Raw genomic sequence first — 12,168 nt, 5'->3', positions numbered from 1 at the left:
CCAAACAAAGACAGGTATGATGTTGGTGCTCAAAATGCTTACCACGTAATTCAGTTTACTCTGCTAGGGCCAGGTACTGTGCAGAGGAGAGGGAAAGGAGGGTAGTTGCTTCAACAGTGTAAACAGAGAGGTGACTGAGTGAGTAAATGAGAAAGTCAGCAAGTGAATGGTGTGTGAAAGCAAAGCTTAGGGGTGCAAAGGCTGGGTGGAAGGGGAGGCAGGTGTGTCAGGCCAGGGTGATGAGTTTAATTCTTCCCTGTTGAATTGAGGTGTCTTTATAGATAGGCAGGTGGACATGGGTTCAGCATAGATACAAGATAGAGACCTTGGTGTTATCAGGGCATAGATGGTGGTCAAAAGGAAAAAATGAGGTGGCTGTAGCAGAAGAACACATTGAGTAAGAAAAGAGCTAGCCTAGATCCTCAGGTAAGACCAACAGAGAAGGATGGGTAGAAAAGGAAAAGACATCAATGCACGCCAAGAAGAAAAGAGAACTCAGAGACAGAAGGGAGAAGACCGTGGCAGAAAAGCCTAGAGAACAGAATGTGTCAAGAGAAGCACATTGTCAGCAATGTCCAGTGTGGCTGAGAGTTTAAGTAGAATACCAGAGATGTTCATTGGATTCACAATAGGGAGCTAAGAGATGGCTTTGGTGAACAGAGCAAAGTAAGGCACAAATATGGATTGTGGAGACAGTGGGTATAGATGGAGGAAGGTAACTCAGGGGTATGTGGTTCTGAGATGCCCATCACAAATACTTCGGTGACAGTTGGGTTTCATTGTGTGTGTGTGCACATGAGCATGTGCAGAACTGGAGCCTGGAGCAGGGTGTATGGAGGGCAGGCTGGAGGCCACATGGCAAGGCTTGTGGTCAACCCACAGGTAACTTTCACTCTACTCTGGACAGCTTTTGAGGACCATTAAGGGAGACTGTGAGAACTGTAAGTACAGTTGGAACCTTTAGTTGTCCAGTAGGAAAATGAAACATAGTAGAGATGGAACAATTTGCTATCTGTGAGTCAGGGCATAGCTGGGACTTAAATCTGAATCTCCAGACTTTGAGAAATCTGCTTGGAAGATGAATTATTGATTAGTGACCTTGACCTTCACCCCAGTATTTAGCTGCCTCTTTTTATATTTGTGTAAAAGTGAAGCATATATTTTATATACAAAATTCAGACATTAAAGAAATATTTTAAAAAACGACTCCTGTTATCTCACCCCCCTCCCTCATAGACAACTTTCATTCAGTTTAGTCTATACTCTTCCCTCTCACTTAACATTTAATAAAAATATTGTACTTGTTCATATTGCTTTTGTATATGCATGTGCATGTGTTCATTCTGTTTTACAACTTGCCCTTTTTTCACTTTTGGACAACTTTCTATGGTAGCTTATACAGATCTAACCCATTCATTTTAACCTTTGTATTAGTTTATCATTTAGATTTGTAACATTATCAGACCCATTTTGATGAACATATGGGTTATACCCCAAATTTCACTCTTATGAATGGTATACATACATACTATTTTTATATATACATATACAGTTTGGGTGTCTTTTAGAAGGGGAAATGATGGATCAAAGGATATGAAGATTTTGTTTTAAAAGATATTTCCAGTCAGATGCAGTGGTGTACATTTGTAATCCCAGTTACTTGGAAGGTTGAGGCAGGAGAATCACAAGTTTGAGGGCATCGTGGGCAACTGAGTGAAACCCTGTCTCCAAATAAAAAATAAAAAGGGCTTGTGGGGATGTAGCTCAATGATAAAGCACCTCTGGGTTTAATCCCCAGTATCAAGGGGATAAAATAAAAGATCACCAAAACAACCTTGTTCCATTTTATTGTCCTCTCAACAGTTTATATGAATGCCCCCTTCCCCATATCCTTACCAACAATGAGTATTATCATTTCAAAAATCTATATAACCTATGAGTCTGAATATCTTTTCATGTCCTCATTGGGTATTTGTATTCTTCTGTGAATTACCTATTTATATATTTTACTTTTGTTGTTATTGTTGTAGTAGTAGTATACTTTTGGTCTGTAAATTTTTATAGGGCAATAATTATTGGCTTGATTTAAAAAAAAAAAAAAAAAGGTCTGGAAGTCTTTGTACCAAATTGCTGACTGTGTTTACTTCCAGGGAGTGAGAGTATAGGAAATTGAGGGGGAAGACTTTAATTTTTATTTTATTTGGTACTAGAGATTGAACTCAGGGGCACTCGACCACTGAGCCACATTCCCAGCCTTATTTTATATTTTATTTAGAGACAGGGTCTCACCGAGTTGCTTTACCTTGCCATTGCTGAGGCTGGCTATGAACTCGAGATCCTCCTGCATCAGCCTCTGGAGCTACTGGGATTAACTTTTATTTTATATTATTCTTTTTATTGTTTTTTTTTTACAAGGAATTTGCTTTTTTTTTTTTTTAAGGTTCTGCGGATTGAACCCAGGGCTTCACATATGCTGTCAGGCAAGTGATCTGCCACTAAGCTACATCCCCAGCCCAGGGACTTGTTTCTCTTGTAAATAATAATAATAATAATACACAAAGGAAAACAACAAAAAATAAATGTTTGACCTAGATTTCCTTTTTTTTAAATATATTTTTATTTGTTAATGGACCTTTATTTTACTTATTTATATGTGGTTCTGAGAATTGAACCCAGTGCCTCACACACAATAGGCAAGCACTCTACCACTGAGCTACAATCCCAGCCCTGACCTAGATTTCTATTGGGTAGAAATTAATGTTGGGTATAAGTTTTTATTAATCACAAGCTAGTTTTTGGTTTATATGCAAAAAAACCCCACATTTATTGAATGCTTCCTTTTTGGCTGGCACTGCCCAAGGCACTTTCCCAGGTGCTCCATCCTAATCCTCACAACAGCCCTGTGAGGTAAGAACTGGCCCCATTTTCCAGAGTCCTGGGAGGGTAGATTATTGCTTCTACTTGCCACATGTCTTCATTGACTAGTGATTCACTGCCAAGAGCTCTTATTGGCCAGGAGTTCCTACTGGTGGCTCTATGATTCAAATAATCAAAATACTAGAATTTTCCCCTTATGAGAATAAAAGGGGAGGTGGGATAAGAATGAAGGAAAGAGAATCAGGTAGGATAAGAATGAAGGAAAGAGAATCAGTGGGTCTTTCCCTTTGAAGCACCATTTGAGTTTGCTTTGGTCACCTATACACAGGTGGGTGGGATGGGTGGTGGGAGAAGAGGCAGGGCAGTTATAAATCTTCTCGTTTCAGCAGGATGAGCTTCCTCACCAGCGCCAAGACCTGAGGCCTGATCTCCTCCACTGACACAGTTGGGTCCCAAGCCCCTACCACCTTTCCATCTGGGGCCACGAGATACTTCCAGAAGTTCCAGGTGGGCTCCTTCCCAGAAGTCTCTAGAGGAAAAGGAAGAAGGTGAACAAAGTATGCTTCTCTGTGTATCCTCCCCTGGAATTCCACCAGCTAGCTGGGTAACCTGGGGTCCTTTTGCCTTCCTGACCCTCTGGGTTGATCCTCAACCTCCTGGGTCTGGTTGTATTAGAACCATTGGAAGGTTTGGGGGTGCTGCTTCAGTAGGTCTCCCTTGGTGCTTCTAAAAGCAAGGTCAAATTTTATCTATGATCATGGGAACTGGGAAAGAACTAACAAAAACACACAGGAGAAAAGCAAACATTGGGATTGACCAGAGAAGGAAAACATAAACCTGCCTTGGTAAGGGACATTTTGTTTGCTTCACTATTGCTGCTTATTTACTCCTACAGGGGAGTGTGTGGTGGTGGGGTTATGGTGAGAGATACAAAGAAACCAGAAGCATGGAGTGAAAGAAAGCAAAAATGGAGCCCCCAAAGGAGGAAAAAGGCCTAAGGGAAGTAATAGGATCATGAAAAGCTTGGCCCATGAGCCCCTTTTGTGGCTCTGAGGTTTTTTAGGGCTAGAGAAGCGATCTACTCTGAAACACTCGCAATCTGGTAGTTTAGCTCAGGTTTTCCTCCCATGGTCTTTGCCTCTGGCTCAGGGCAGGAAATGCCTGTCAGCCATCTTGGTCAGCCTTCTCCAAGCATGTGGCATCCTCGTGGTGTCTCCTCTTAAGTCCATAAACTCAACTAATCCACATGGACTAAAGTGTGAGGGCCAATCTCCTTCTAGGAGCCCATGCATGTGAAAACAGAACCCTAGAGAAGTCCTTAGGAGTCGCCCTGAGGAACAGCTGCAAGGCACCAAGTGTGGAGATATTCTTAGGCAGAAGTCCCCCTCAGGTTGGCCCTCCCCCACTTAACTTAATGATTAGTATTGGATAAAACATCAACCCACCTGAGAGAGTCAGGGAAAGGGGGCCCACATTACCAAGCTAGCCAGTGGCTTCTGTGGCCTGGAGAGCCATGGCTTCAGCCAGCTGAGAGGGAAGGTGAGGGCAAGAAGGGATAGGACTCACCAGTCAGGTACTTGAAGGCAGGGTGGGCACCAGTGCCAGTGACTGCAATCTTGCTAAACATGGGGAAAGAGACACTATAGGTGCGACGGACAAAGCTCTCAATCTCCCCATTGCTGTCTGGCTCCTGTTGGCCAAACTGGTTGCAGGGAAAGGCAAGCACATTGAAGTGGTGGGGACCCAGGTCCCGCTGCAGCTGCTGCAGGGCTCGATAATGCTCATCTGTGAAGCCACACTCACTAGCCACATTCACCACTAGGGACACCTGGATGGTAAAAAGAAAAGAAAACAAAGCCCACACACATACACAACCCAGTGAAAGGCATGTACTTGTACACACCCTCAACAGGCATGTACTTGTACACACCCTCAACATGCTCACATATGTGATGCCCCCAACAATTAACGTCCCCTCACACATATAAGAACACAATGGGGCTGGGGATGAAATTTGGAGGTATAGTGTGTGTCTAGAACGTGCGCAGCACTGAGTTTGATCTCCAGCACCACAAACAAAAATAAAAACCCCACTATGTACATATGTACAATCTCATTTTTGTTCCCTTCCCTCCAGCAAACAAATGCCTTTTTCTTTGATCACTAGACTAATCCCTAATTTTATTAAAAGCTTAGGCAATAAATATGCACACAGTGTACTATTTATGTGTATGTATCTCACATATACATGTACATAAGCACACACAGGCACACATGGAATCAAGCATGCATGGGTTAATGGAAGTGTGTATATATACATGAACACGTGTGGGTATATGTACACAATACAGGGGCTGGAGTTGTAGCTCAGTGGTAGAGTACTTGCCTAGCACATGTAAGGCACTGGGTTTGATCCTCAGCACCACATAAAAAATAAGTAAAATAAAGGCATTGTGTCCATATACAACTAAAGAAAATATTTTAAAAAATACACTATACACATAAATGGGTTCACACATGCTCTACCATACAAACATGCATTAGCAAAGAACGCACATGCTCACAAACAGCACAAAGTCACACACACACTGGTGAGCACACCTGGAGGTGATGTGGGAAAGTAGAAAGGCACACCTGGGTTCAATTTTTGGCTCAGTCAGCTGGCATTCAACTCTCTACACTATAGTTGCCTTCATGTTTTGGCTTCCTTTCTAGAATGGAAATCTGCTGAGGATAGGAGCCAGGTACGCTTCTTCTCTGGGTTGGTATATGAAGAAGCCTCAGTAAGTGTCTGCTGAATAAATAACACACACATAAACACCTGCATGGTACAGAGACAGATACAGGTTTTCTGGATAAAAATACCCTGGGATCCCAGGTCAATCCCATTTTTATTCCCTCCAGTAAAGAAATACATCTTTCTTGGATCACTAGATGTGTTTGTTAAATCAGCTTTTTCAGCACTGTGACCAAAAGACCTGACAAGAACAATTTTAGAGGAGAAAGTGTATTTGGAGCTCACAGTTGCAGAGGTCTCAGTTCATAGACAACTGGTTCTATTGCTCTGGACCCAAGGTGAGGCAGAACATCATGGTGGAAGTGTGTGGCAGAGAAAAGCAGCTCAGAAGATGGCACCAGGAAGCAGGGAGAGACTTCTCCACTCACCAGGGACAAAATATATACCCCAAAGTCATGCTCCCAGTAATTTATCTCTTCTAGCCACACCCTACCTGCCTATATTCACCACTCAGTTAATCCATTCAAGTGGATTAATGCACTGATTAAGTTAAGGCTCTCCTAACTTGATCATTTCACCTCTAAACTTGCTTGCATTGTCTCACAAATGAGCTTTTGGAAGGACACCTCATCTCTAAACCATAAAAGACTAATCCCTAATTTTATTAAAGGCTTAGGCAATAAATATAAAGCTGGGTAACTGGAGATTCAACCAGGGCCTTGCACATGCTAAGCAAGTGCTCTACCCCTAAGCTACACCCTCAGCCCCCACTGGCTGCTTTTTGAGAGAGCTTGGATTATACCAGCTGGTCCCATAAAGAGGGCCCCTTCCCAGGCGGCAGTCTGGAGCACTGGATAAGCACAGGCACAAATTGCTCAGGCTAGATAGGGTTTCTCAACCTCAGCACTATTGGCATTATAGGCCAGATAATCCTTTGTAGTGGGAGGCATCCTGTTCATTGTAGGATGTTTGACAACATCCCTGGCCTCCACTTATTAGATGCCTAGTCTTGACAATCAAAAATATTTCCTTACAATGCAAAATGTTCTCATGGGAAGCAAAATCACCCCTAGCTGAAACCACTGGTCTAAATGACTGAAACACTGAGCAATAACTCCTCTCCCCAGCTTCCACCAAATGAGGAAGGATTGATTTCCTGGGGCCAAAAACTATAAGAACCCTCATTTGCAGTCAACACAGGTTATACTCTACCTGGAATGGTGAAAAACTGGGACTCTTAACTGCCTTCCTCAGTTAGGGGCTTCCCACATTCTTCCCTGCTGAATCCCCAAATAATGAGAGTATTAAAGGTTGCTTATTTTTAACCTACACCATGTGTGGTCTACCTGCTCTTTTGGAAGTGGGTAGAACTTGTTTCTAGTTCTGAAACCAAAAAGTTTGGTCTTTAGAAATCAAAACACAAACACACCCAAATACACACAGATAATTTACATATGTATACATACAAGCACAAACATAGACTCAGATATATACATAGAAGCAAGTAAGCAAATATACCATTCATACACATATTACACTTAGGCCTATAGGTACACAACCCCACACAGGAAGCAAGCACATTCCCAAGACGTCATTCATCCATAGTCAACATGGCTAAATAACTGTGACCCAGTTAACTTGAGGGCATAAACCGTGTTAATCTTGCTCATGGCTGCTACCAGGACTGGACTCAGTGCCAGGGTGCAGTAGGAGTCAGTAAATGTTTGTAGATGAATGAATGAGCATATTGCCCAAGCAGCAACAAGCTGGGATAAGGCATAATACCATTTACAGCTTTCCTAGACTGATTGTTTCCTGATTTCCCTTTAAATTTAGCAATTAAGGGCGTAAACTCTGGAGTTAGACTGCCTGGGCTCAAATTCTAACTCTACCCCTTAGTAACTGTGAAATATTGCTCTATTTTTGTCTTAGTAGTTATTACTAATTGAAGTTACCTTGTTCATTTTTCAGTTCCTTGTTTGTAGTCTCTTTCCTCCTCATATCTGCTCTACTGAAGCAGAAACTTGCCTGCTTTATTTACCCCGGTAACTACAGGGCCTGGCCAACTACCTAGTACCTAGTAGGTGCTGAATAATGCACAATGAATAAATGAGTAGCAGAATTGGTCTGGTGCTAAATATGGAACTCTGGGAGCTGCACCAGTGGGATGGGGAGGCCTGAACAGGAATGGGCAATGCTCTTATTTGCTCTTGCCTTGACTCCTGGATGAGATTTCTGCTGAGATCCACCAACACAGGGCCAGGGCACTCTACAGTTTACCAAATGCTTCCACAGTTTCATTTCATTTAAAACTCAACATCACCCCTTGGGGCAATCAGGACAGGAACTACTGTCTCCAGGACCCCCAGCATAATTGAGAGTTTCAAGGATTTTGTTAGTACTTTTGTTACTAAAAATGGTCTTGCAGGGCTGGGGGTATAGCTCAGTTGGTAGAGTGCCTGCCTGCAAGCACAAGGCCCTGGGTTCGATCCCCAGCAAATCCCCCCCCCCAAAAAAAATGGTCTTGCTATCAAGAAAAAGCATGTTGACAGCCACTTTGGTGTAGTCCATCCAAATATGGATGATGGACTCAAATGTTCATTAGAGTCCAACTCCCACTTTTCTACACCAGGGCCGCCAGGCACGTGCTAAGGAAGACCTGGAGGTTCGGTTCCCCCCCACTTTTTTTTAATATCATGGAGTTTTTGTTGTTGTTTGTTTTTAAAATATTTTTTACTTGTAGATGGACACAATACCTTTATCTATTTATTTTTATGTGGTGCTGAGGATCAAACCCATCACCTCACACGTGCTAGGCAAGCGCTCTACCACTGAGTCACAACCGCAGCCCGACTTGGAGGTTCTTGCTCAAATCGGTGTAACATCTTGACCTCTGAAGGCAGCCTTCAAGGCCTCCTTAACTCCTTAGGCTGCCCCTTTTACCATCCTCAGCGTCCGGATTTAAACTCAAGCCCAACTGCTCGAAAGCTTCCTGCCCCTCCCCCTCCCCTTCTCGCGGTTTGCTTAGGAGCTTTGATTTGGGCAGTTCTCTTTGTCTGGAACGCTCTGTCTTGCTAAAATTCTTTTTTTTCCCCCGGAACCAGGGGTTGAACCCAGGGGCACTTAACCACTGAGCTACATCCCTAGTCCTTTTTATTTTTCAATTTGAGGCAGGGTCTCACTAAGTTGCTTAGGGCCTCTAAATTGCTGAGGCTGGTCTCGGACTTGCGATCCTCTTGCCTCAGACTCCGGAGTCGCTGGGATTGCAGGTGTGCCCCACCGCGCCCGACTTAAAATCCACTCTTATTTCAAAGATTCAATCCACACACACTTCCTGTCTTAAATCATCTTTGAACCCAGAGATTCCCTCTTAGTAAAGAGGCCAATTCACCCAGGATTAGTATCTCAACCTAAACTGCCCTCTGAGTCTGTCCACAGAGGACCACAAGATGGGGGTGGGGGGTAGGGTTCCCTTCCACTCTGGGTCGATTTTAGTGCTGTGTAGCCTTGTGCACATGCCTTCCCTCTCTGGGCCATGGGTTCCCGTCAGGATCCCGTACGTTTTAAAAGCTAACTCCCTTTGCGCTGCACGTTCATCTCCACAGTGTTTTCGTTGGATTCAGAATCAGCAACTCCCTCTTCGGTTCTAGACGCAGAAACTGGGAATGGGAGAGGCAAAGGCCTCGTGAGGCGAGGGTTACTTTTTTCCACTCGCGAGAAACAAAGCCTGGGCCAGGGCACCCACCTTCCTGGCGAGGTTGCGACCCGGGTGCCCAAAGGCAGTGGGAGTGCTGGCTGCGCGGCTCTCACTGCGCGCCAGGGCCGTGCCACGTAGTCGCGGGTCACAGCAGGCGAAGGGCAGTGGGGCGCAGCGCCCGGGCCGGGGAGTGCGGGAGTCGGGGTGAGAAGCCAGCGCCCGGCGGGCAGCCACCCCGGCAGTCGCGGGTCGCCCCAGGCCCTGCCAGGGCGGCGCCCGGGCCCCGCGTCGCACGCTCACTCACCGAGCCGCGGTACTTCTCCAGCGACACCAGCTTGCCCCGGATGTTGACCGCCTTGAAGTCGTAGAAGTCCTGCTCCCGCTGCGCGCAGGCCGCGGCCCACAGGAGCAGCCACGCCGCCGCCACGGCAGCCCCCATGACTCGCTTCGGAGGTGGCGGCGCTGCGAGGGCAAAGACGAGGCGGGGGACCCGGCGTTGGGGGGCGGGAAGAGGCGGCCCGCGAGGCAGGACGCGCCCCCTTCCCGTTCTCCTCGGCAGGCGATGTGGCGCGGAACTCCGGACCTCAGTTTCCCTAGCTGTTCTGAGGGAGCCTCAGACTTCGCCCGCCTGCCCCCATCCCAGAGCCGAGGTCTCAGGATTCTGACCTCTGAGACCAGAATTCGCTTATGAGCCTCCCTCTTGTTCCAGGACGTGGTAGAAAAGGAGACAAAAATCTGAGTCAGAGGGCTTACCTTCTAATTAGTGCACCACCTTAGGCTGGTCACTCCATCCCTCCAGGCCTCCTATTTAGTTTCTCCACCTATTTAGTAGGGCTAGCCTCCGTTCCTGACCCACCTGGTCAGTGTCGAATGGGAGTGCTGTACTTTAATAGAAAAGTGGATGTGAAACACTTTCACAACTGAATGATGCCTACAAACTTTAGGTAAATGAACTAATGTTCCCTGAAAGTGACAGCTCAGAGAGGTGGGTTTCCTAGGAAGCAGATCTGAGGTGGAGATGGGAGAGTGCAGAGGCTGCCGGAGGGAGCACCCTTGGGATCAACAGCTGTGGAAGGACTGGCAGAGGGAGAAGTGGAGAGCTCCATGCAGGCCTGAGGACATTCCTGGCTGACCCAACAGGGACTCTGAAGCTAGAATGGCCCATCAGAATTGTGTGCGGATGAGTTAAGAGAGCCAGGCCTTTATATCCTTACCTTTATCCATCATTGGATTTGGGACTGGCTGGGAAGAGCTAAGATAGTACTAACCTTGGAGGGGCTGACAGTTAAAGACTTCATGCTAAACAGTACTCCCAGCAGCTGGTCTCCCAAGTCTTCAGTGACAGGGATCTGGGCAGCACAACACAGTGTTTCCCAGGCTCAGAAAACCTCTGTGGCGCCCATTAAGGGCCAAACACAGGGCTGGGTGCTGACCCTATGTTACCCCTCCAGGAACTCACAGGCTGGTGTAAGAGAAGCCAGGTAACTGGATTGAGTATAATATGTTAAAGACTAAGCAGTCCTGGATTCATTCAACAAACGCTTCCTGAGTACCCAATCTGTGCCATGTTCTGCTCTAAGTGCTTCTTATGCAGTGATGAACAAGACAGGCATGGACCCTACCCAGGAGAGACAGACAGTAAATATTCCTAACTGGTTCTATCACTACTATTATGATAAGTACCACCAAACTAGCTTAGGATTGAGGGCTTCAAATGAGAAGGGAGGTTTGAACTGAACTCAGATGAATAAGTAGAAATTAGATTGAAGCAGGGAAGAACATGCAAAGGTCCTGAGTGTGAGAGAAATACGGTGCACTGAGAAACAAGGATGGCTACTTTGAGTTTGACTGAAGCAGAGAGAACAAAGGATGTGAGGGGAGCAGGGGAGGGGGAGTGGCAGGCAGGAGTGAGATTGCACAGAGCCTGGTGGACCACAGTAAAGATTATGGTCTTTGACCCAAGAGATGAAGTTTTTTTGTTTGTTTGTTTTTTGTTTTTTTTTTTTTCTGTAGAAAGATCCTTCTGGTTCTCCTGTGGTGAGTGGACCAGAAAGGGCAAGAGCAGATGTGGTCCAGATGCTGGTGTAGAGGAAGCTTTAGGGATTTGAGGCCAGAGGTGGTGACAGAAAAATCATGTCTTGACAGAGGAATGGGAATTCTGGAGGCTGGGGAGGTGAAAGGCAAAGATGTCAGCCAGAAGGCTCAGAGCCTGAGAGAAGGGCTTGGTTGTTTGGGATGAGATAGGGTGTGGGGCAGATAAGGCTGCAGGAATCATGAGGGACCAGATGGGAAGGGCCTTGAATACCAAGTCACTCTCCAGGCAGTGGTAAGCAAAAGGTTTGAAATTGAGCAAAAGTTCACATAGTTTATAAGACTTGAACCCAGGTGTTTAGATTTTGGAGCGTGAGGTCTTTCTGCACCATCATCAAGGTAGTCTTGCTCTTCAAGGAGCAGGCTACATTGTTAGAAAAGGTGGAAAATAGGAGAAAGGGTGCTTCAGAAAGGATCAAGGCATAAGTAAAGTCCCCCTGCCCTTCCTATTCCTTCTTCCCGCTCTCTAGTGGGAGCCCACAGCCTGTGATGGGAATAGCTGTTTAACAGATCCCTCTTCCCTGCTCTGCTCCTGCGAAATCATTGTTCTCCCTTCCTGCCATCTGCCCCTTTACTCAGCTTTTCCTTTGTGTCCCAATAACCAGGACTTCTCAAGCTCTGCTTCACACAACTAGTGGTTTTGCATGCTTGGACAACCTATTTGTTGTTAAAATCCAGTTAGGTGGACATTTCTAATAAATATGAATAATGTTAATAGCAAAATGTTCCTAAATTCTAAGTTTCTTTGTTGGGTTCTTCTCTCCTC

General features: G+C 45.6%; 1 protein-coding gene across 1 annotated transcript; it reads right to left on the bottom strand.

The window, feature by feature from the left end:
- Positions 1 to 2,596: 2,596 nt before the first annotated feature.
- Positions 2,597 to 9,965, bottom strand: GPX7 (glutathione peroxidase 7). Its single transcript, XM_079142457.1, has 3 exons — positions 9,616 to 9,965; positions 4,444 to 4,705; positions 2,597 to 3,406 (listed from the first exon to the last, which is right to left on the bottom strand). The coding sequence occupies exons 1-3, from the start codon at positions 9,748 to 9,750 to the stop codon at positions 3,243 to 3,245; spliced, it is 561 nt and encodes a 186-aa protein (XP_078998583.1). The 5' UTR covers positions 9,751 to 9,965; the 3' UTR covers positions 2,597 to 3,242.
- Positions 9,966 to 12,168: the final 2,203 nt, after the last annotated feature.

The sequence above is a fragment of the Sciurus vulgaris genome, assembly GCF_902686455.1.
Source record: "Sciurus vulgaris genome assembly, chromosome: 1".
Classification (NCBI taxonomy): Eukaryota; Metazoa; Chordata; class Mammalia; order Rodentia; family Sciuridae; genus Sciurus; species Sciurus vulgaris.
The sequence above is the reverse complement of the archived record's forward strand: the minus strand, read 5'-3'. Positions and strand labels throughout refer to the sequence as shown.